This window comes from Phalaenopsis equestris, unplaced genomic scaffold (genome assembly GCF_001263595.1).
Source record: "Phalaenopsis equestris unplaced genomic scaffold, ASM126359v1 Scaffold000402, whole genome shotgun sequence".
NCBI lineage: Eukaryota > Viridiplantae > Streptophyta > Magnoliopsida > Asparagales > Orchidaceae > Phalaenopsis > Phalaenopsis equestris.
The window spans coordinates 1992877-2018632 of NW_018164844.1; the positions used below are offsets into that span (position 1 = coordinate 1992877).

Genomic DNA, 25756 nt, shown 5'->3' on the forward strand with positions numbered 1-25756 from the left:
GAAGCTACATCAACCCTATATATATATCTGTGTGTTTGCGCGCGCGTGCGCGCCCGCGTGTGTGTAGTTGAACTTGTCGATGCTGGTGATGGCGATCCGCTCTGCTAGGGTTTCGCCCGACGGCGAAACCCTGATTTGATTTTTAACTCGACGACGAGATTTCCCGCACTCGACGATGACGACGAATTATCGTCTTCTCTCTCGCACCGAACGACGAAAGGGTTTGACGTCTGCTTCTGCTGTTTCGTTGTCTCCTCCTTTGCTCCTTCCAGCTAGCCTTCAAACTTCTGCGGTTCTTTTCTGCGTGAATCGATCTGCGGTTTCTGCTGAGGTGTGATTTTGTGCCCTGTCTTCTGTCTTCTGCGCATTTCATATACGGTTCGTGCGCAGCTCTTCGGCTTATCTTTTTTGCTTCTGCCCGACTTGCAGGGTTTTCTTTGTTGTGATGGAGCTTTCTTCTTCAATTGAACCTGGTAAAACCTTCTCCATTGCCCACGTGGTAGTTAATTCTCAGGGGGACACGACGGTTGTCTTCCCGTCAAGTTATAAGGAGCATCGTGATGGTACATGTGACTGTCACTTTATTAAAAATGCAAACAAAAAAACTGGGAAGACAACATTCTTTTTCTCAATGTTAGAAATTTCAACGCTTACTGACAAATTCAAATTTGATCTTATTAGGAAATTTCAGTGGGGACACCTATCTATAGAAATTATCAGGAAAAGTTTTGATTAACTTCAAATTAACAAATAAATTGGAAAGTGGAGCTCATGGATTGAAGACATGTATTGATTCAGTTAACCGTGTCTGAGGATTACACTCGGATTTTCTCCAGAAAATATCTTAACATCGCTGGTAAACCTATGAAGCTACTCCTCAAGTGGTCTCCTAACTCAAGTGGTCTCCTAATTTCGACCCAAATCATGAGACTCCCACTGTACCGGTATGGTTTAGTTTACTTGATCTCAAGCTACATTTTTTTCACTATCAGGTTCTTTAGTTTATTGGGTTTATCCTTGAGGATCCTTTGAAGTTAGATCTGTCTGCTTTCAACCCTACCAGAATCTACTTTACATTTGACCAGAATACTTGTGGAAAAGGATATTACTTTAACTGATGTTACTGAAGTATGGCTAGGTACAACTCATAATGGATATTGGCAACAAATCGTTATGTAACACAGACCTCCTTATATTGTACCCTGTTTGGTCATGTTTTTGATAAATGCCACAAGTTTCATCTAAATTTGAAATCTAAGGTTCAAGTGAGTATGGATTGGTTTAACCTCACTGTTAGGTTTTTAATTTAAGCATCTAATGTATTTTTTTGTTTTTTTCTAATATATATGTGTGTGTGTCATATGTATAAAATTATAATTACAAAAACTCTCCTTTATATCATTCCTTTCAGTTGAGCCCTATGGAAGCAACCACTTTCTTCCCCAAGGGTTGGGTTGGTTCAGCCTACGTACTAACCCAGTTGGGGTCAGTTCTGTCCTAAGCTCTTTGTCAGTCTTTCGGGATTGGGGAGCTTCGATATAATTTGTCGAAGCTTTTGACTTCTCGTAGCACATAGTCAAGTCTACTACGTTAAGGTTACAAAGATATTATAGTTCCCTGGTTGGTCGATCATGTAGGTCTTGTCGTTCCACAACACGTCTTGATAGAATAATTATGCATCATCACTTGAATCATTCTGAGCTTGAGCTATATATAAATGTTGGTTCCCATAATATAACTCTTGAATCCTTAAGCCTGAAACCTTCTATTTCAACTTCTCGTTCTCCACAGAATGTAGCTGATAAATTAATATGTGAGAAGATATCAACTGTGTTGGAATCTGTGTCAGGTTGCACCATTCTCACTAGCAACAACTCAGGAGAGACCTTTATTGATAGGAGTTGGATCCCATTGAAGAATTTCTTTTCCCATCGAGCTCCTAGGACAAATTTCAAAGTTGTTTATCCATTTTATCTGGACATCTGATGATGCGTACCATATTGAACTGAATCTAACATCTGAATAACTCCTTGAAATCTTTGTAACATAGAACAAAAAGGTCTCGTTTCTGATATGCAGGACCTCTCTCAGTTGAGGCAACTCAACAATGAGTTTATAGATCTGAAAGGTCAGAATTTCTCTTATTTTGAATTGTCTTGTGTCTAATATCGACTCCCTCAAACTTATGGCCTCTTTGGACATCTAGGGGCAGTCCTGCTGATGTTTCTCTCAACGCTTGCAAAATGCTAGCTTGAGGAACAAAATCTTGAACTCTGTCGTGTAAGGCCTATTACATCAGAGTCACTACTTTGTAGAACTACTATTACCTTAACTGGATTATCTATCTTGGAATCGAATGGAATCGATGACGTCTCTTCTTTGTTGGCTGAAAAATTGAGAATCCTCTATGAAGTCTTCATCTTTTTTCATATCACCGTTTATTTCTTCAATTGCTCATCGACTAGTGAAAGCGATCACTCTTCTGGTTTTGTAATCCGTTTTACTATACCCAAACCTGTAGCATCTAAAGCACTTCTTGACTAGGATGGATTTAGGTGTGCGGCTTGGTTCCATCTATTCTCCGTGTAGAATCAGTTTTTCCTCTGACTACAAGATCCCGAGGTTGAACTCTGTCTGTAAGATGCGGAGTTCCTCTGATGCTGTGTAATGGTCTGAACATTCTGTCAGTAATAAGCTAGTAGGAACAAACGTTGAATCTCCCGCTTCACCTTAGACCCGGTAGTAATCTTATCTTTTCTCACACTGGCTTATGGACTTATCACAGTTGAGGATAATCTCCCCTCGGGTTCTATCATTCATCTCTGCAAGTTTCTGTTTGAGTCGAAGGAGCTCTCGTTGTATATCTCCTTAATGTCATGGCTATGGTTTAGATCTGGGAGGTGAAAGAGGGTATAAAAATTGATTTAGGGTTACTGGTTTTGAAAATCATTAAGGGGAAATTAGGGTTAGGTCAAAGTTTAGCTATGGTTTGTGAATGGGTAAGAAAGTTTATTTTGGAGGGGTAAGGCGCTCCTGGAAAATCCTTTAATAGGATTAGAGTTGGGCTAGCTCTGATGTCAATTGATACCGGAGTTAACACGAACCATACTAGAAATGCAATTATTATTGATGAAATAAAAATAAAGGTTACTAACAAAGACTGTCAACATTAAGGAAATAAGAGCATAACACAAAAGACACTCTAGGGCTAGGATGACGTGGTTGGTTGCAAGCTGACGTAGCGGAAACGGGAGTTGGAAGGTGGTAGGAAGGGTTGACGACAAACAACAAGAAGCAAGCTTTTAGCTGGACAACAAGTTGGAAAATTAGGGAATCAACTTATTCGACGTAGTCTTAGCCTATATGTTGTTTCCGTTCTCGTAAATCCAAAGAAAGACAGTATGTGATGTGCATAGATAGTCAGACAATCAACAAAATCATTATCAAATTTTAATTTCCAACCCTTCTCGCTTTCGAATATAGCCCTAAAAGGAGAACACAGAACGCTGGCGACTTTCTTGATAGAAATATGAGCCAAAATCTACTTAAAAACGCAAAATCAACATATTTATAGGCATAGGGTAAATAGGAATTAACCTCACTACCAAGAAGACGGAAATCCACATAAAGGAAGGGTTGACCGGCTCTTCTGGACTGGTGCAAGTCGCCCTCGCTTGCGTGAGTTCACTGTACTGTGGCAATATTGTAGCAATGATGTCAAAAACGTCTCCTAAGTTGCTTTTACATTAATCTCCCGAGGTTGGGGGAGCTTTAACCTCATGTGCCTAAGCTTGTCTCTTCATGGTAGTCCGATCGACCCTGTTGAAGGTAAGTGAAAATGTTGCAACCTTATGGCAAGTTAATCATGTGGGTGTTTTTATTCTAAATCAAGTCCTGATGGATAAATTATCCATTCTTTTTTGACACAACTTGAGTTGGAGATGCATAAAAACATAAATTCTCATGAGCTTGGTCGAAAACAAATAAATCTATAATATACTCCTCCCAGTCCTTGTACTTTGTTGGTTGTATCTGATAAACAAGTTTGTCAGAAGGAATCAATTCTAGGATGAAATCTAAAGGTAGGTTGGACCACATTTAAGTATAATCACTTAGGAGCTGTCTTTTCTTTTTCTTCTTTGAAAAGATCTGGATCCCATTGTGGAATATTTTTTCCCTCAAATTCTAAAGACAGATTCTCACATGGAGACGGTTGAAGAATCTGACAACATCCCTATTCTTGATCTTGATTCCTCCATGAATCATGTTTCTCACCTTATTCACCTCTACAATGAATTGGGAGCCTTCAATGTAGTGAACCATGGTGTGTCGTCACAATTACTGGATTAAATGAAGGTGCATGGCCTTTACCTCTTTCAATTGCCCACAGAGTGTTGGTGGAGATGGATGACGGAGGCGTGGAGGATGAGGCTGGAAATACTGCAGGATATTTTGGACATTTGCCTTTTGAAAAAGCGGAACGACCATTCGAAACTGCGGAATGGAGAGCCCAAGGCTTAATCCCAAAAGGGCAAAAAATAATGTTGTGACAGATATGTTTCTGAAGAGGTTGATCTGGCAAACGAAAGGCAGGCATTCTCTCAATTGTTTTTGCGATGAAATGGAGATCAGACTCCCTCTCAAACAAGGCCTTACACTTTTTTTTGTGAGCCAAGTTAAAACTTGTGGATAATCGATAGCTATGACATATTTTTGAAATGTTGTCTCTCATGTCCAGTACTTTTGAATAGCAAATGGTGATAGTTTGTGCCTCTGAAATATTCAATTTTATCAGCATAGCGACCACTGCTAGTAAATAAGTTGGTGTTAGTCTCATGAGCGCACCCTTGAGTCAAACATACATTCAACATGGTCTGCTAGTATGGTTTCTATCAACAACAACAACAACAAGCCTTTATCCCAGTAAGTGGGATCGGCTACATGAATCCTTTTTCTCCATTGCGTCCTATTGGTTGTCATATTTTAGTTTAAGTTTAATAAATTAAGATCATTTTTTATGCAATATGCCCAAGTCTTTTTAGGTCTACCTCTGCTTTTCTTAACATAAGTCGTATTTAAAACATCTAGTTTCCTAATCGAATCATTAGATGGTTAACGCTTAATTTGACCAAACTATCTCAGTCGACTCTCTAATTTTGTCTGTCACAGAAGCTACATCAACCCTATCACAGTATATTCGTTTCGCATTTTGTCTCTAAGTGTAAAGCCACTCATCCACCTAAGCATTCTTATCTCGACAACAATTATGCGCCATAGTGCATTGCAGGCCTCACCACCATCTTATACAGTTTTCCTTTTAGTTTAAGCGGTAATTTTATATCCAACGATAGACCTGAAGCATTCCTCCACTTCCACCAACCAACTTGAATCCTACTAACAACCTCCCCATCTATATCACCATCCCTTTGAACAATAGACCCAAAATATCTAGAGCGTTCACACCTTTTAATTGGTACATTGGTTTAATTTGTGGTGTTTATGATGATGGAATCATGTGGTCTTGAGTGTGTTTTCGTCCAATTCTCTGGACACTCCTCATTAGTTTAATTGAGATTCCAACATTAATCATCATTTTCTCCGAGTCTATTGTGTTCCCTTTCGCAATCTCCAAGTTTATGAAAAAAAAAAAAATCTTAACTTTAGCTCTTATTAATGTTTTTTCAGTTAAGCTGTGACACATCACTTACATGTGAAATCCCTCAATTAATGTAAGTGCGATGCACTACTTAGTGGTCACACCCTTGCAATTATTTCCCTATTTCCCACAAAAATTGAGCTAGTTTATGGCACGCCACTTGTACAAAATGCCTTTGCTTCTTGTTGCTTTCAACCCTTGGTACATGCATCCAAGAGATGTTGATTCTAGTTGTTGAAAGCCTTTTTGGGAGGAGGTGTAATTTTGTGATGCATATGGACGCAACCTACGTCTTAGCTAATTAAGGAGACTGATGGAGGGTAATCATGGTCATCAATATATGGATCCATTCAGGTTTTGCACATTTTTTTAATTTTCTTAATTTAATAAATATGCGATAAGGGCCCATTATTTTGGAGCCATGTAATTTGAAATATTTTTTCTATTATTGACTATATTACTTTATGTCAAGGCTGCAGTAGGAGTTTCTAAAGATTAGTCAAATTTATTTTTTTTCTTATTCTTCTCTTTATCGCTTTCACAATGGATACTGGCTGTTTCCTTCTTTCTTGCAATCGGCTCTGCATTTTTTATTAGAAACTCTGCAGCAGTTCATATTTCGTTGCTAATTGATCTTTAGATCAGTCATTTGATAATCTTTTTGTCATAAAGCCCGTAAGTTGAAAGTTTGGATTAAACGTACACTTGTTCACATATTCATTTGAAACTCTAATTTTGCAAGGCACCTGAATAATTGTGTTATCTTCCATGAATTTATTTCTTGTTTCCAATGCACTATCAATTTAATTTGCTACTAACCATGTTTTGTGCTGGATTTTTAACTCATATTTGCTCCTATTTTTGAAAAATTAAGTGCTTGTTTGGGATATCTTTTTTTTGTTTATGTTTTTTCTTTGTTTTTAAAATATACTTATTTAATGTATTTTTAATTTATATTTTATTTTTTTATTTCTTAAAACAAATAAACATGATTTTGAAAACATTTAAAATAACTTTTAGATGTTTTGTGTGTTTTAAAAGATAATTATATCCTAATCAAACATATCAACTATTGTTTCAAAATCAAAACATAATAAAAATAAAAAATTCAAGTTATCCCAAATGTCCCCTAAACTTCATATTAAAAACCGTGAAAATTTTACTGTCATAAATTAAGCTTGTGAAATTTACCAAGGTTTAATGCTAAAGGTGTTGATATTGCATCTCTATTGGAGCGACTCATTTTTCTCTTGTTTGTTTTAAGTGTTTTTCTTGTCATATTAGATAACAAAACTATAAATGCCATCATGATGATTTTGTTTAATGGCAGGGTGATGTTGGCTGTGGGAAAACAGTTGTTGCTTTCCTTGCTTGTCTCGAAGTAATTGCATCGGGTTTTCAGGTTCGTCAAACTGTTGTTTTTGTAATTTTTTAGTTCTTGGTATGCTCTATATTCGATTAATTATTTTTACCCTGCTGTATTTTAAACTTTAATGAGTTATTTTTTTGTATGGCCTCGTTCTAGGCTGCTCTCATGGTACCAACCGAGCTAGTTGCTATACAGCATTACGAGCTCTTAAGTTCGTTGTTGGAGAATATGAACGAACACTGTAGACCTTCTATTGCCTTACTAACTGGCTCCACTCCTTCAAGGCAGTCAAAGATGATTCTTAAGGCATGTACTTTTTTGTATTGGCACACATAATTTTAATCAAGGTTGGGTTCAATGATTCAATTGGAGTTGAACCGGATGACATAATAAATATTAACATTATTTTTTTATAATTTAAATAATAATTGGAGTTGAACCGGATGACATAATAAATATTAAAACTATTTTTTTATAATTTAAATAATAAAATAATTACACAATAATATTATTTTATCAATTTAATAAATAATATTTTAATTTAAGACACTTCATTTTTGAATATTTTGAATAATATTCTAAATAAAAATTTTGGAAAATAATATTTTTTTCGTTTTTACTTTAAATATTTTATTTCTAGTCATCTAATTAAAATCAAAATAACTAAATTGGACAATATTCGAATCCAGATTGGTTTTTTGGTTCGACCATAGTTCTAGCCGATTCAATGTGTTGGTTCTATTCATAAATGGTTTTGAGCTTGAACCGAACTGGTCAAATGACTGATTTGCGGTCGAACCGGCCAATCTGATCCGTCTTTTAAAACTGTGAATGATCTTAGATTTTTGTTAATCAACATGGCAGAGCCTTCAGACTGGTGATATTAATATGGTCATTGGAACACATAGCTTAATTGCTGATAAAGTCGAGTTTTCAGATTTACGTTTTACTGTCATTGATGAGCAGCATCGCTTTGGTGTTATCCAGAGGGGAAGGTTTAACAGTAAGGTATATTTGTGTACAACAGTAACAGTAACTGCGTTTCTCCATTTTTGATTTTATATGCATTTGTTCCAGTTTCGTAAGTGTCAGAAGTATACTTTATTGTCTTTCTAAATTTCACCTTCTTTATTTGGGTGCGGTTAAAGTTTTTTCACTATGTGGCATTGGGGTAACCCAATGAAATTGGCATGCAGGTACATCTACATATCTATTGACCTTTTCAGCTGATGGTTTATAAATTTTTCTTTGCACTTTTTCAATGCTAAAAGACAAATAACTAACAAGGCACACTTGATGTTTTGAAATTAGAAACCTTGTTTTGCAAAATGTTGGAGCTTATTATCATTTGGTTGGATGTATTTTGACAACAATCTTGACTTCAAATTCTGCATGCCTTTTCAAAGTTTCATTAAAAATTTTAATTCATCTACATGCTTTAAGTGAGTGAAAAAAGCAAAATTTACAGAACACAATTTCCATTCACAAACAACCAAATGAGCCTTAATGTCAATCCTAGAGCATTTGATGAAAACAATAATAAATAAAAAGTAAACATGTGCATCTATGCTACTACTGCTAACGCACACCGCTTTCCCGTGTTACTCGACACCTTTACTCCCTCTCTCTTTCTATTTTGTCCATCTTGAAGTCCTCAACGAGAAAGAAAGGAGGAAGTTATAATATGTAGCCCATGGGAGAATCAACGGGATAAGTAGGCGGGTGGAGAAGTGGTGTTTGTAGCACTTCAGATTTAAGGGAACTCTTACTTAAGTCGTTTGGCAATACACTATATATATATATATATATATATATATATATGCGTATGTGCGTGCGTCTCCCACGCTCGGCACTGTTAGGGTTTCGCCTCATGGCAAAACCTAGAAACTGTTACGGCGATTTATCACATCTAATCCTTTCCTCTCCTCGCTGTGTCTTCTTTGACGTTATCTTCTTCTCGCTGCGTTTTCTTCGTCGTCGTCGTTTTGGACAATTTGTTTAGCCGCAGTTTTTCCTGATTTTCACACCTGGAAGGTCCGTCGCTCTCATTTCCTTCGTCGTTGTCGCCTCTCGTTTTCTTCCTCGCCGCATTTTTTCTTCTGCATTCCTCGGGTTCTAGTAGAAACTGCCTTCTGCTCAAATTGGCAGGGGTTCCCTATTTCGGATTTTGCTCTACCGTCCCTTATAATTTCGCTTCTTTTTCGTCGTGCCTCCCTTTTCTGGTCATGGATTCAGACAGATCGTATGCTACTGCCTTTGCAGGTGTCAACGCTTCAGGTCCTCTTAAATCGTGTTTTCCCTTCTTCGTTTGAGTTGTTGGAGGATATCAAGAAATCTAGTAGGAAGAATGAGAAGCATGTCATCTTTTTTACAGAAGTTGAATGTATTCAACTTGTTTCCTCCTGTTGTTTGAATTTGGTCGAGAAATTTCTTTATGACCATCCCAAAATGGAGTTTATTCGTAGGGAGTTTGAGCTTATGCATCTTGTTGGGGAGTGAAAAATTGGACTTTTAGATGGAAGACACATTCTTCCTCAACTTAATAATGAAGAGGATTACACGCGATTATTTCTTAAAAAGGTAATCAGGATTTATAACAGAGCAATGAATATTTTAAAATGGTCGGTGGATTTTGACCCACAAACGAAATCACCAATCATTCCGGTTTAAATTCGCCTTTTTGGCTTGAAATTTCATTATTTTACTCAAAAAATATTGTACTTTATTGCTTCAGTTTATGGTAAGCTACTCAAAACGGATATTCCTAATTTTAATATTTCTTGTCCATCTGAAACCAGAGTACTTATTGAAAGAGACATTACTTCAACCGCTTCTGAGGAAATTTGGTTAGGCGCACATCACCATAGATATTGACAAAAGGTTTTGATTGAGTCTTTCCCTTTGTATTGTTCAAAATATTATATGTTTGGTCACTCCAGTTCTCAATGTCACAATCTACACCCAAATCTCAAACCAAAAAAATAGTGCTCTGCCAGAGGCAGTGATTCCATCTCCTCCTGATCAGCTTCAAATTATTGACACTATTGATCATCAAAATGATACCCTTGAAAATTTCATTATTCTTGCAGGCAATATGTCAACCATTCAGCCTCCACATAATGTTGTAGTTCCCCCGTCTTTGGAACCTCCTTTTGTGGAGGCGAAGGAGATTTTTCAGACTCCACCTGTCCTAGAACCTATCACTATTGTTACAGATGACAATACTACTTCTCTACCACCTTATCAGCCTCATCAGATCGAGCAAGATGTTAATGTTACTTAGGCACATGGGGTTCATGATGTGCAACTGTCTACACTTGTCCGACCACCTTTGGACCAATCCATTGATCAGATGAGTCAATCTTTGGATGAGGAATAAGAAGAATGGAGACCTACTTGAGCTCAAAAATCTGATGGATGATACTTTGGTTACTTCGGGTAATGATACGCACCTCACCATTTGTTTGTCAGCTCCCTTCTAAGAGCTAGAGGCAAAGGGAGGACTAAATTAGGACATCCCTAGTGCTTTGCACCTGTTGGTGGTTTTGGTTTTTTGATCTTATATGTATTTTTTTAATTGGAATTTGTGCGTGTTGTATCGTGTAGGTTGGGCCTTCTTTTAGGCCCACTCATACAATCGATCTGTATATTTTTCTCTTTATTATATTAGCCATTAGGTTTTTTCTAACTATATATATATATATATTTATTTATTTATTTATTTATTTATTAAAGAGAAAAGATACAGATATATTGTATGAGTGGGACCAAAAGTAAGCACCCAACCCACGCGGTACAACACCAAAAAAAGTTAGAAATGGTACATATAAAGATAAAAAAAACCCAAAAACCAGGGCGCTGAAAAAATAAGGGTCATCTTCCCAATTTAGTTCTGCCTCTGCCTCTTATTCCTGGAAGGGATCCAGGTAACAATTTGGTAAGGTTCGTACCATTGCTCGAAGTAACCAAAGTATCATCCATAAGACTCCTGAGCTCGAATAAATCTTCATTCTTCTTCTTCCTCATGGAGGTGTAAACATGTCATTCTTCGTTTGATGAGGTGATAGAGTTGTAGCAGAAGGATTACCTACCGTAGTACCTATAATAGGTTTTAGTATATGTGAAATATGAGTTGCCTCTACACCAGATGCTTTCTAAAGGTGGGGAGCTACGAGGTTCTTTTGATTATCAGTTTGAACACTATCCTTTGTAGGTAATAGTCCCCTTTAGTATTGTTTTCAATGGGGGGGTTTGAAGGTGTGAGCATCACATCAATCGCAATAAAAGTAACAGCAGTGTCAGGGGGGTCCACAAGGGAAATAAACACCTCCTGTCTGGTAGTATCCTTATCAGGTGGAACTAAACTATCCGGAGCAGTGGGGTTAGACCCATCTTTATTTACTTGAACCTTAGATTTCAAAATAGGATGGAGCTTGTGACATTTATCAAGGATATGCTCAAACGTCTTACAGTGGGTACAATATGGAGTCTATGTTCCATGACAATTTGTTCTCAATATCCATTATGAGTTGTTCCCAGCCATACTTCAGCAACATCATGTAATGTAATATCTCTTTCCACAAGTATTTTAACTACAAAATGTCTGGTTAGATTAAAAGCGGGTATATCTAGCTTCATAGGGTCCCCAAGGATGACCCCAATAGAGTAGAGAACCTGATGATGAAAAAAGTGCAGGGTGTCATGCTTAGTACTTTTTTGTATCTTTTAGTTTTGGAACCATTCGTGGTTATTGTGTGGGCAGGGTGTCATGCTTGGCCCTCCCACACATTGTATATGTATCTTTCTTTCAATTTAATATATCAGGGCTTTCAAAAAAAAAGTCCAAGCACAATTATATTAAAGAAAAAAATGGTATAGATAAGTTGTATGAGTGAGCCCAAATAGACACCCAACCCACACGGTACAACACACACAATAGGAAAAAAAGAAAATTAAAAACCCAAAAGAAGATACATATAAGGTCAATCGGGTCGAACCAATTTAGTTATGTCTCTTCCTCTAGTTCTCGGAAGGGAACCAGCTGACAAATTGGTGAGATGTATACCATTGTCCGAAGTAACCAAAGTATCATCTATTAGATTTCTTAGCTCAATTAGATCTCCATTCTTCTTCTTCCTCCTGAAAGTGTAGACTTGTCATTCCTCATCCGAAGATTGTTGCTCATTTGGATGAGATGGTAGTGCTACAGCAGAAAGATTGCCAACAGTTGTGCCCACAAGAGGTTTAAATGTATGTGAGGGAAGAGTTGTTGCCTCTACCGCTGTACTTTCAGAATATGGGGAGCTGCAATGTTCACATGATTATCAGTCCGTGTAGGCAGGGGTTCTTCAGTACTGTTTTAAATAGGGTTTGAAAGTGTTGGTTGCTCTGTAGCGTCATCCAGCTTCCTATCGATCGCAAAAACAGTATTTTCAAGGAAAGGGTCCACAGAGGTAATAGAATCAGACATCAAATCATGTTTTGTGGTAGTTTTCTCTCCAGGTGGGACAGATATATCCTTAGATCCATCCTTATTCACTTGATATTTAGATTTCAAATTAGTATGAAACTTATGACATTTATCAAGGGTATGCGCAAACATCTTACAATGCGAACAATAATGAGGTCTATGCTTCTTGACGATTTCTTGTCAATATATATATATATATATATATATATATATATATATATGAGTGTATGTACAACGAAAAAAAGTCAGATTGTAGTAAAAAAGAAAGAGAAAAAATTAATGAAAATGGAAAATGGAAAATGGAAAATGAAAAAAGAGTTCTTATTTTGCCTGATCGGTGTTGCTTCATCATCACTGACACACCAAGCACAAAGTATAAAGCAAATGTGTAAGTTAGCTAGCTCGTCGAGCTAGCATGATAGATTTGTAGGACCGATTCGACCAAGTAACTCGACCAAGGGAACAAGTCGGAAAAGTTTGCTCTTGAAACCGAATAACAAGGTGTGTCATAGGCTATTCAGATGATTTGTCTGAGAAATATGCCTCACAATATGAGTATGAAACTGCCAATACCATGCTCCTCACAACCAATTGAACGAAGTAGCCTATTCGCAGCAACACCAACCAATCTATTAGATGCGTTACTGAGGAAGATTGCCAGAAGAACTGCTAGAAGAGAAGCATCCTATGAATAATTTATAATTAAAAGAATGTGTTATAAGAGAAATATTTTAGTGCCCGCACTAGAAGAAGACAATAAAATATAGAAAATGTGCCACTTGGGATCAGTGGATAAGTAAATCAACCCTCTTATAAATAAAGGTTTTCATACGAAAAAAGGGATTCTCCCTCGGCACCAAAGAGTACTCATTTGTCTAATTTTTTCCCACTATTTATTGGTTCTAACCCTTGTTTTATAACTCGTTTTTTGAGCATGTTGATCCACAAACAAATCAAGGTTCAACACGCACACGCTCGTGCACATATACACGTACATATTTTATCCGTCTCCGTAGGGATCAAATCTCGGGTCATAGTGGTCTTACGACTAACAATGCAGCTGCCTATGACTTCATTTATGATTGATGAAAAATATAAGTTTTCAAGCCACGCTTTAACATTCCTCTAGTATTTCTGCTTTATCTCTCTTTTTGTGATAGATAATGAGGATTCGTAGCCAGGACTAAGATGGAAATTCCTTGTTGTGCGTTGTAATCTTTTCCCGTTAATATCTATAATGCTAAGCACTTCCATCCTTTCTCCCTTCATCTTCTTCTCTAATTTTTCCACTTCACTATTTCTCTCCATCGTAAGTTTCCCTGAATGTAACAAATTCAAATAGATGATTCTTGCTTGGCATCTGGATACGGTTGTCTATATATGTTTGATTCGGGCCATCATCATCCTTTTCTCTTAATTATGTTTACCCATATTTGTATTCCTGTTATTCTACTTAATGACATATTTATGAGTTTCTATGTCAGCAGTTATATTCTACGTCGCCATGGCTAAGAATGGGTAATTCAGGACTGGACAACGCAACTGAAAATAAGGTTTATATGGCTCCTCATGTTCTTACCATGTCAGCAACACCTATTCCACGAACTTTGGCTCTAGCCATATATGGGGATGTTTCTCTAACGCAGGTATCTAGAATTAGAATTGGCATGAAACATTTTGTCGTTATATTAAAAATGTATTTTTTATATTGTTTATTTTTGAACTTGAAGTGCAAGGAATTTTTTCATCAATTGGCTGTTCATCTTCAATGTTTCTGAGACGTCCTTTCCTGTGGTGCTTGCATCTGACAGACTATGCTTATTTTGTAAACATTGGAGCATTGTCATACATTTTAGGTTTTAGTTTTTATTTAAGTGGATTGATATCATAACTTTGAACTGCAAAAACAGAAGTAAATTCTTTTTTTTTTTTAACATTTTTTAATGCTCATATTTTCCTTTCAACATTGAACTTTATGTTGAAACTCTGAGGCACTTTTCTGTTTATTGTTTCTACTCTTTCATTTCACTCTATAACAGCTTTTAAGAGCTAGAAACACTTTTCTGCGACATTTAGAAAATCTTCTGCAGCTTGCTGTAGAAAATTTCCCGCAACGTGTTGTAGAAATTTGCTCTAAATTGCCGCAGAAAATTGTTTACAGCTTGGTACATCAATTTTTTGTACCTTTTAACATAACATTCAAGTTTAATTGAAAATATTTGCATTGGCTTTCACCTTTATATAACTTTATTTTGTTATCTTATTTTCTGAGGCAGCCTATGACGCTTAAAATGTAATGTGCAAGTCAAAGAAAGTAATAGATTTCGTGTTTTATTTGATTGAAGTGTATTCTAATTTAATGTGCCAGCTGATATTGTCTTCATTAATGAAATTCCATAATTCTTACTGCATCTATTAATAGAAGAATAATGTAAGCAAAAATGTCTTTCCATTTTGAGAATGCTTGATTGTCCTCAGTACCAATGCGTTACGTGTGATTCGCTGTAGGTTGAAACTAGTTTTACGCTTTTTTTATTTAGTCTTGAACCTTGTACTTTTTATCCAACTCAGCCTTCTAGGGTTTTATTGGAGAGAGACAAACCAGACCATTCATGGACACTTTAATACTAAGTTTGGTACTTTTTTTCTTCTTTGTGATAAATTACATTCACAGCACTCGAAAAATTGCTATTTACGAAATTAACTCCCAAGTAATTCTTTTGAACTACCTAACCAATACATTCACACGCCCCACAATCAAAACATTTAGATTTTGTTAAAAATGAAAATAGGGTTGGGATTTTATGGTGAATTTTGATATTTGAGTGAGAATTTGAAATTTTGTAATCAACAATGTTTCGAGTCTAAAATCAACAATATCTTCCATGGTTTTTAGATTTCTATTTTGAGAGGAAGTTACAATAGATAAGCTGGGTGCTCCAATCTATTTGAGCAATTGTGAATATTAAGTTAGTCATCAGTGAAGCTAAATAACATTACAAGAACTTCTAAATTTTATTGTTTTTGGTAAAATATTATTTGGCATGTTTTTTTCTTCTCTGTTGGAGTTGCATATGGATATAAGGTACAAGTTATTGCTAAAATATTTCCTTTAATTTATATAAGATCCTTGCAGGGTTTTCTTTGCTAGTTTTATTGGAATATGTTGAAATTATTTTGAATATGTGATCTACACCTTTCTATTTGTAACAACCCAACAAGTAGTGGACGGCTGCTTTCTAATTCTTCTATTTGATTACTCCTAAATTCCATATTACAGATTGGTATCTAGATATTTTCTTGCCTTCATAATTGCTTCCTTCCCAATTTTGTTAAACTTCTTATCTTGTTTTGCACGTAAAATAGGTGAATAAAATTCAACGTTACAATCTCCCATTTTCTACTATCATATCATTCCAATTTTTAAATTCATCAAATTGAAACTCTACTTCCCATAAGATCAACGGGCCCTTCAATATGTCGTCTTTTGTCTAAATTGACAGATCGTTCATTGAAAGCCTATCTTCATCCAACAAAAAATTCACAAAAATCAAGTGAAATGATTATCTCTGAAAGATCATGTTTTAACCATTCATCAACTATGTGAAAAAGTAGGGATGATCGATTTGCGCATTAATGGTCTTGGAAGGTTTCTTCAATTTGATTGTAGGTCTCATGCAAGTGAAGCCATCCTTTAAGAAATTCAAATCGTTTGATGGATGATTACATGATCTTTAGAAATGTTGAAATTTTGTACAATTTCAATGTTGTTGAATGTCACCCCAACTGGCCCCTCTTTAAGTTAGTAAAGTGCAACAGAGGTGGGCAATTCAATCAGATTAGACTCTTACCAAGACTCGTTCTGACTTACAGAATCAGGATTACTTAGGTGATAATCTGGTTTAACTAAATTGTCGCAAATATATATGATACATTTTGTTTCATAATTCATTCACATCCACATGTACCTAGAAGTGTAGAAATTATATCATTAAAGCATATATTTCTATACAAAGCTACTAAATCCAAGATAAATAAAGTACATACTCAAACTTCTATACAAACTCCCAAAATTATGAAATGCAAAAGATGTAAAAGTCACACATGGCTACTTGCTCCACTGTTGCTCACCCCTTTTAGAAAAGCAGCAACGCAGAGTGAGCGACAACGAGCAATGTGAAATAATCAAAGTTAAAATAAAATTTTACATACTGAAAAGAAACAATGTGCATGCTCATGTAGCTGTACATATTCACACACAAGTCATATGGAATCATATAGAACATGTAAAAGAAAATATGTAATGTAGAAAATCATGTTTGTTGTATACAACATGTATGTCATTCATTCATGTGTAGTCATAAGCATGTTCGTAAGAATCATCGATCTAATCATAACAATGTCACTTATAATTGTATAGACCTCAATTATTTTCATTTCATGTCATGTCATTTGGTCTTCATCTAGCCCGTATACTATATTAGCTATCGATAAAGGTTGTGTTATTCTAGCATAACAGTTATCAATAGCCCCCTGGTGCTAACAGTTCTTTATGTTCTGTCGTCGTCTGATCCCAATAGTTGTCACCGGCTGAATACGAGAAGTCGGGAATCCCCACATCTCTATCATTTGTACTTGTAAGTACTCATGTAATAGTATACCTATAACCTTACCTATAATATTTCTTAAAGCATAATTCATGTAACAAACATACATCAGATATTTCATATGTCATAGGCATGAACCATAATGAATGAATATCTATAGTCAATGATTTTATAAGCATATTTATCAAATTCCTAGCATAGTAAAATCACATGTATTATATAGGGGAAATTAATTTGCATTTATATATTCAATGCATGTATTCATCCCCAATATGCAGGAAATTCTAGATGCTACAATGTTAATCATGGAGTTATTTGAAAATCTATAGAGAATTATTTTTCTTAATTTAGCATGGGATTATTTAATCTAACTTAATGGAATAACCCTATGATGATTTTTTACATGCCCGCTTCAAGCTCTTTGTCGTGTGAAAACCTTGGAAATTGTAACCATCTTAGGATTTCATGAAATTTTGGCCCATTTTGTGATTTGACCCAAAAATTAAACTTATTTACGAAATCTTTTCTTAAATGAGCTTGTTGGCATGACCAAACCTTCTCTGATCTTTTTTATTCTTCTTCTCTCTTCTTATTTCTTTAACCCTCTCTTAACCTTGCTAATTACATGCTGAAAACCCTTACGAAAGCTAACAAATTGAGTTCGTCACTTCCGACACAATTTTGTCTCTGCTATAGCTATCGGAAACGGAAAATGCACTAATTTGTGGCAATTGTCAAAATGAAAGTGTAGGAAAGGAAAGGAAATTGACAATAACATAAAAATAAGAATCATATTTTAAAATTTTATCCTGGAACCGCGGTAGACCGCCTATGGCTCTTTGTTGCTCGAACGGATCGTGTCGCTATAGGAAGCCCAACGGAAACCGTTGCATGAGGGAAGATTTGAGACAGCAGAGTGGCTCGCAACACTTAAGATAATCCCCTCCCTATCTCAGTCGTTGAATCGTATCTAGCGGCAGATAAACTCGATGGAAGGTCGTTGGCTATAGTGCGTAGGGCTCTAAAAATGAATTCTTATTCGTGAACAACTCGTGTTCGGCTCGTTCGTTAAGTAAACGAGTCAAACATAAACAACTCTTTGTTTGCTCGTATTCAGCTCATTTTAACTTGAAATAAAAAAAAATTATATAATTATTTATATATTAATATATTATATATGTTATTTATATAATTATATATATAATATATTTATATCTAAGTTTACTCATAGCAACTCGTGTGGTAATATGGTTTTGCACATTCTCTTATATAGATTTGGTTCAAGTTCGAATCTCTCTACATCTATTTTTTTAATTAATTTTACCAAGCCAATTTGGAGATCAACATAAGCCAAACGCGAACAAGAATATTTAAATCGAGACGATCATGAACATACTGTTCATGAGCCAATTTCGAACACGAGCCGATTTCGAAAACGAGCAATTTCAAACTAGCGAACACGAGCCCAACCTGAGCTCGCTCAAGCTCGGCTCATTTAAAGCCCTAACAGTGCGTGCACGAATGATTAGAAATTTAATTAGGATTAATAAGTTTAATTAACTCAATATCTTATTTTCCTATATCTTTCATTATATCCATAATTAAAATATAGTGTTATATATCAAATTTATCGATGTGTCATGTAGAATTTTATAAAATTGCTTTCATTAAATTTCGAGGAATGGAAATTTTGGGGTACATTTTAAAATTGTCAAACTTTTACTTTGTTTCTCAAATTTTTGGTGTTACAGCTCTCCTCTCCTTATAAAAATTTGGTTCTCGAAATTCTTAAGTTTAGTTGAATAGAGAGGGATATTTCTGTCTCATTTGTTCTTCTTTTTCTAATGTAACTCATTTTCAGGTCTGTGCTTACACTTTATATTGACAAAAGGAATATGTTTATTCCTTAACTTCTTAACATTAGTTACTAAAATTTATTGACAAAAGGAATATGTTTATTCCTTAACTTCTCATTTTCAGGATCATCAATATAAGTTAGATTTTTTTGTACGTCAATGTCTTCATGTGAAATATTTTGGTCTGAATTTAGAACTTATTTTTTCAGCGTTGAAATATGAAACACATCATGAATATATGACATATCAGCAAGTAACGCTAACTTGTAAGTAATTGAATCGATCTTTTTTATAATTTCAAAAGGACTGATGCACTTAGCACTCAACTTCCTTCTTTGACCAAGTCTAATTGTACATTTGAATTGCCTGACATTCATAAATATGAAATCACCACTTTCAAATTTTATTGCTTTATGCTTTAGGTCATAATATTTTTGTTATCGATTTTGAACAATTTTCAATCTGTCTCTAATTAGCCTGATTTTCTCTGTAGCTTTATCAAGTAACCCAGGAAATATTCACCTACTTCGACCTAACATAGTAGAGTTTTGTATTTCCTATCATATAGTGTTTCATGAGCAGCACTTTTGATATTAGATTGATATTTATTATTATAGACGAACTCAATCATCAAAATGTGATCCTCCCAACTACCTAGAAGTCGAAAACTCAAAGCCTTCCAATACTTGTATTTTTCTTTTTGATTATCTGTTAGTTTGTGGATAAATATTGTGCTAAAATACAACTGTGTACCCAAAATTTGTTGAATGTCTTTCCACAACCTGAGTGTGAATCTTCCATCTTTGTCAAAGACAATGACTTTTGGAATGTCATGCAATATGATAATTTTTTTTTACATATAATATGACCAATTTTTTCACTAAATTTATTTTTTTTATTGATAAAATATGAGCTGATTTTGTTAATATGTCAATAATGACTCAAATACTGTCATGACCCTGTCTGTATCGAGAAAATCTCATAGCAAAATCATTAACAATTTCATCCCATTTTCATTTAGGAATAGAAAATGATTGTAACAATTTGTCGGGACATTGATTGTAACAATCTATCGGGACCCTGATACTCAGTCTTTACAATCTGACAAACTTGACCTTGAGATACATATTGAGCTATTTCTTTCTTCATACCTGACCACCATAACATCAGTTTCAAATTTTTGTATATTTTAGTGTTGCCTGAATGAACTGTCTAGCTACGATTTACTTATGTCGAATTTGAATCAGCAGGTTCACATAACTGCGGCTTGTTTATGGTTATGTCATCTTCATCAATAGTCATTGTAAAGAAAGGAGTTCTAGATTCCTTTAACCTCACGTAAAACCTATCTCATGTGTGTCACATGTGCATATCACCAAAAAATGTCATCCTAAAGAACCTCATAAACCGATGCACCGAAAAAAAGAAAAAAACTTGGTTGTCTTCATTAGGATTTCACATGTAACACTAGCCAACAGCGACCAACAAGCCATCCAGAAGAACCCACAAGTTCAAAAGTCTCAGCATCGACCTCATAAGCCCAAAAATAAACAAATAAAATTCAATTGGAAAAGAAACAATGTTAAACACATGAAAATTACAAAACTAAAAATAATCATAATAAAAGTGGCAAAATAAATATGGAGTTTATAAAATAAACAAGAGATGTCTAGTCAACATTAAATAATGACATTCACTATCCGCTCTCTCAATTTAGCTATTTTCGCAACACTTTTACCATCCTGGGTGTAAGCTTCATGTGATTCCACTTCTAGTTGTGGTATAGATTGTCCCACCTGAAATTATTTTTTACAAAATATAAATGATTACATAGCAGCATATTGATTGTTTCGTGCAAGAAAGAGAAAACATCCAAATCAAATAATCCTTTAAAAAAATAAAAAAAAAACAAGTCAACAAACAATAACATCACAGAATCAATTGTCCATAAAAAAACGTAACTATTGGACACAAAGTTTGGGTGGTATTTTCATGAATATTTGTCTGTGGGTCGGGTTCTCCAGTAACTTCAAGAAGTTCAGATATAATGACATATCTACCCTAACTTTAGAATACGCATCCAGAACTCGAAGAAAGTCGTTTATGGTGGAGCTTTGCGTACTTCTTGGGGTAAATGCATGCATAACCGTCGCAACAACTCCACTAAACATGAGGTCCAACTTCTCTAGGTCCGGCTCAATGCCCCACTTACCTTGAATGTTTTGGTAGTTGGCCCTACCTGCAACGTGCGGGAAAGTATATTAGTTAAAACAGATTAATTATTATCTCCAACTTCTTATTTAGGAGTTTACTTATTACCTCCAACTTCTCATTTCATCAATCCTCTTAAGCATCAATGATTCTCTTGATAGGATCCCAACCCAAACCTGTGGATCCTCATTTTAATTTCTTCCATAATTTTCAGTCCTTCTTTAACTGATCTCACTTGTTTTTAAATTTTAATGTATCGTAGTCCCTTTCTGTCATTTCATGGATCTTCTTCGTAATATTTTGTCACCCTTCTTTGTTAAAGTAGATGGTGAGTCTATTTTCAAGCTCAATCTTCTTAATACAGAGGTTGCAAAATATGATTGTGATTTTCCTATCCCACATTGTCAGTGAACCCATTTCTTTGGTCTTAACGTTAATAATAAAAGAAATGGATTAAGAAAGAAATTGATATAGCCAGTCAAACAGAAAACAAGATAAAAAAGAAAGCTCCAAGAAAAACAAACCCATAAACTCAAAAAAAAACTAAAAACCAAAACAAGAAAACACAAGAACGAAAATCTATTAAAAATTTCAATCCAAAATGTGTTGATGATGATAATGATATAAAAAGAACGAAAATCTCAACATCTTCATGATTTTTTCCATCCTGCATATTTGATTTTAACCACAAACCAATCCCAAGACAGCCATCAACCCGGCAAAAACCACCCCCCATCACAGCTCCATCATAAGCCTCACACAGCCACAGCCCAATCCCAAGACAGTCACCAATCAGGAAAAAACCACCCCCTATCACAACCATAGCCCACCCCCATCGCAGTTCCATCACAACCGTCACACAGCCACAACCCAGTCCTAAGATAGCCACCCACCAACTAGGCAGAAACCACCCCCCATCACAGCTCCATCATGACCCAATGCATATCCATAAGAGCCCTTTCAACACAGGAAATCTCCCACATGTTTGTCCCAAAGAATGGCATTTGATCTAGCTACTAGAGCATAGTCTTTATTAACTGATTATGACGGGCAGAAAATATCATAATAGCTATGAAAATGGGCTAACATTAGATAATGCAGCATCAAGATGGTAAGTCAGCTTGCATCACTAACACACCCAACCAAAGGCAACAGTAGAGTTTCATATTTTCAAATAAATCTAATTAATCGAAAAAAAAGTTGACCGACACGCATGTAGACCAAAATGCTGCAGTGAAATGTTGCTCTTTGGTAGCACATTTAAGAGAGAGACACACACATCATGCTTTTATAACTGCATTTGCCAATATATATTATAAATTCAATATTTGAATTATTGCTTCCATTAAGTACGAAAATTAAAGTCTGAAAAACATTCAAAGCCAATTATTTCCAACATCCAACATCCAACCAAAGGCAGCATTCGAGAGAGAAAGCGTAAAAAGGAGAAAGCCAGAAAGTCACAGAAAAAAGACATTTCTTCGAAATTCACCACAAGAAAGAGCATGATATTACTCACAAAATACTGCAAACTTCTCACTGCAAAGGAGAAAGCCAAATAAATTCACAGAAAAGCCATTCCATCGAAAATCACCATAAGAAAGACAACAATATTACTTACAGAGCACCACAACCACGAATCGCAGAGAGGAGTAGGAGAGAGGCAACAATCGAGAAAGATGCGTGAGAGAGCCGCGTGCAAGGGTGTCCTTGTTTAGGGATCGAAGCCACGGGATGAGGGCAAATGACACAATTGAAGAGGCACCTAGGTCATGAGAAGAGGCCAAGCTCGACAGGAGGACAGAGAGGTAAGAAAATTCCTCAAAACGGCATGGCTGCATTTTGAAAACGCAGACGCGGCGGATAAGTTGTGCCAAATAGTGTCGTTGGATGATGAGAATGCATGGGTGGATGAGTGGCTTGACACTTAGAAACAAAATGCAAAACGAATATATTCGTGACAGGGTTGGTGTAGCTCCAGTGGCAGAAAAATTAGATGGATTCGTCTTAGATGGTTTGGTCACACTAAATGTCAACCATCTAATGATTTGGTTAGGATGATTAGATATTTTAGATTCGACTTATGTTATGAAATGCAGAAGTAGACCTAAAAAGATTTGGTCATATTGTATAAAAGATGATCTTAATGAATGAATATATGACACTCAATAAGACACAATGGAGAAATAGATCCATATAAATGACCTTACTTAGTGGAAAGGCTTGCCTCTATTGCTATTGTTGTTGTTGTTGTTGAACATTATGCAATATCCATCTAAATCAAGAAAAAAGCATACCTCCATAACATTTTTCGAAGTCAGCTTTCCACTATTGCTTTCAACTTTTGAGGATCTACCTAGATTCTTTGGTCACTGATAATGTGCCCCAAGAATGCAATAATTTACAGCCAAAAGTTATATGCAATATTTTGATAATTTTGCATATAACTCATTTTGCCTCAACAACTCCAATATTGACCTCAGATACTTGACATGGTCATCTTCAGTTCTTGAATATATTGGAATATCATCAATAAAAATAATAACAAACAGATCAACAATAAAGCTTGATCATTCGATTTTAGGTTCATAAGTACAACATGAGCATTGATTAAACCAAAAGGTATAATTAAAAATTCATATTTAATTGAAATGAAGTAAATATTATTTTTGAAATAAAATCATAATATTTGAGTGGAATCAAGAAAATTTTAATGATAAGAAATAAGTTGTGTTCATATATAGGGAATTCACATTTTGAAGAATCAATTACAACGTCAAACACGAGGATTTCTTTTTACATTTTTGTAACAATGTGTGCGCTCTTACTATTAGATCGATAGTAATAATTTTTCTTCTTTTCAATCAATTATATTAATAGTTATTGATATTTATAAAATTCATGTATCAATATATATTGATTTATATACTCTTATTTCCATTAGTTAGATCTTAATCTAGGTCTCCTTTTAGTAAAAAATTATAACATGTTATTTAAAGATACACATTAGATAAACATATGAATGATATTGATTATATATATATATATATAATCAATATCATTCATATGTTTATCTAATGTGTATCTTTAAATAACATGTTAGTATGTTTAGATCTTAATGCTAGGTCTCATTTTAGTAAAAAATTACAACATGTATACACATTAGATAAACATATGAATGATATTGATTATATATATATGTGTGTGTGTGTGTATATATATATATATATATATATGTTTGTATGTTCATGCTTGATTATGATGGAGTCACTCATTTATGATACTAGTGTTAAGGTACCCGTGCACGTAAATAGAAAAAGATATTGATATTAAATTGTCTTAATTGGTATAATTTTTAGACAATACTTTTGTGACAGTTATACATATATGAAATTATATAAATATGTCATTGATATGGTAAAACTCATTTAATAGTATGAAATATAGTAATTGATCATATTCTTAAAATATCATATGTTTTATACTTACTAAAAACTTAACTAACATGCATATTATATTTTTTATTCCTGTAGTACTGTAGTTTAGGAGTGAGTATTCACTAGTTTTGGTTTGCTCCTTATTGTTTTAAACCAACTTTTCATATGTAATTAATTTATTAAAAGATGATCAATATAAGAGAAAATGTTAGAGAAGGCGTAGACAACATATAATGAGGTAAACTTAATTGTACTGCTTTAATTTAATTTCTTTAGTAGCTTTTTCATTTGTTCAATATTAGATGAATATAGAAAACTTAATTCTTGGTGTCCGATCGTCTGTACCTGTCTTGGTTAATTCCAAGCTCTAAACCAGGTTGTGACAGACTCGGCTTGAATTTCACCTTCGTTAGCTGCACGCTGATACTCATCTTTAACATCTTCATCCTCTCTTGTGTTACTGTTCATTTTTTTAATTGTTTTGTACTTAATGAAAGAGATTACTTTCATGTTTGGGCAATTTGATATAATGTATTTAAACCCATGATATTTGAATCACTTCCTGGCTAGGATAGATTTGGAAGTTTTGGCAGTCTGCACCTCTTCCTCGCTTTATACTAGTTTCCTCTCAAGCGGGTTCAATCTGGATGTTTCGTTGGGTATACTCTTCTGCCCGATCCAATGGTTGAATGTTTTGTGAATGACTGGGAGCCCCTCCCCTTGAGTACTCGCCGGTCCAGTAAAGCTGGCCCAAACTCTCCAAGCCGGTCTTACATAGCCCCCTTGGGAAGCGGATTTAGCTGGGAGATGGTTATAAAATTACAAGAGGATGATATTATGAGTGGTCAACGGTGTTTTGATGGGGATAAGCGACACTCGGTGGTCGTACATGCTGAGAACAGCGAGCTAATGGTGAATCAGTTAGGTGCAGATGGCGAGGGGAATCCACCATCTATTCGTAGGCAAGTTACTGACACAATACTTGTAAAAGGAAATGATACAACACTGCTTAGAGAGTATAAATCGGAGAATATAATCTCTCAAAACACTAAAAATAAAACTAGTCTCATATAGCCCATTACAAAATACAAAAGGTCTCCTAATAGAAAGTAAACCTAATTGGATTTATATAAAAAAGACATAAAATGCA

At 35.1% G+C, this 25756-nt stretch overlaps 1 protein-coding gene across 8 annotated transcripts in view; it reads left to right on the forward strand.

The window, feature by feature from the left end:
* LOC110026824 (ATP-dependent DNA helicase homolog RECG, chloroplastic) overlaps positions 1-25756 on the forward strand; it is a 173528-nt gene that overhangs the window by 116713 nt on the left and 31059 nt on the right. For all 8 annotated transcript variants that reach the window (XM_020727980.1, XM_020727974.1, XM_020727978.1 and 5 more), the window contains 4 exons: positions 6987-7058; positions 7182-7331; positions 7890-8033; positions 13983-14141. In XM_020727980.1, coding sequence (XP_020583639.1) covers positions 6987-7058; positions 7182-7331; positions 7890-8033; positions 13983-14141 — 525 coding nt within the window. The remainder of the gene's footprint in view (positions 1-6986; positions 7059-7181; positions 7332-7889; positions 8034-13982; positions 14142-25756) is intronic.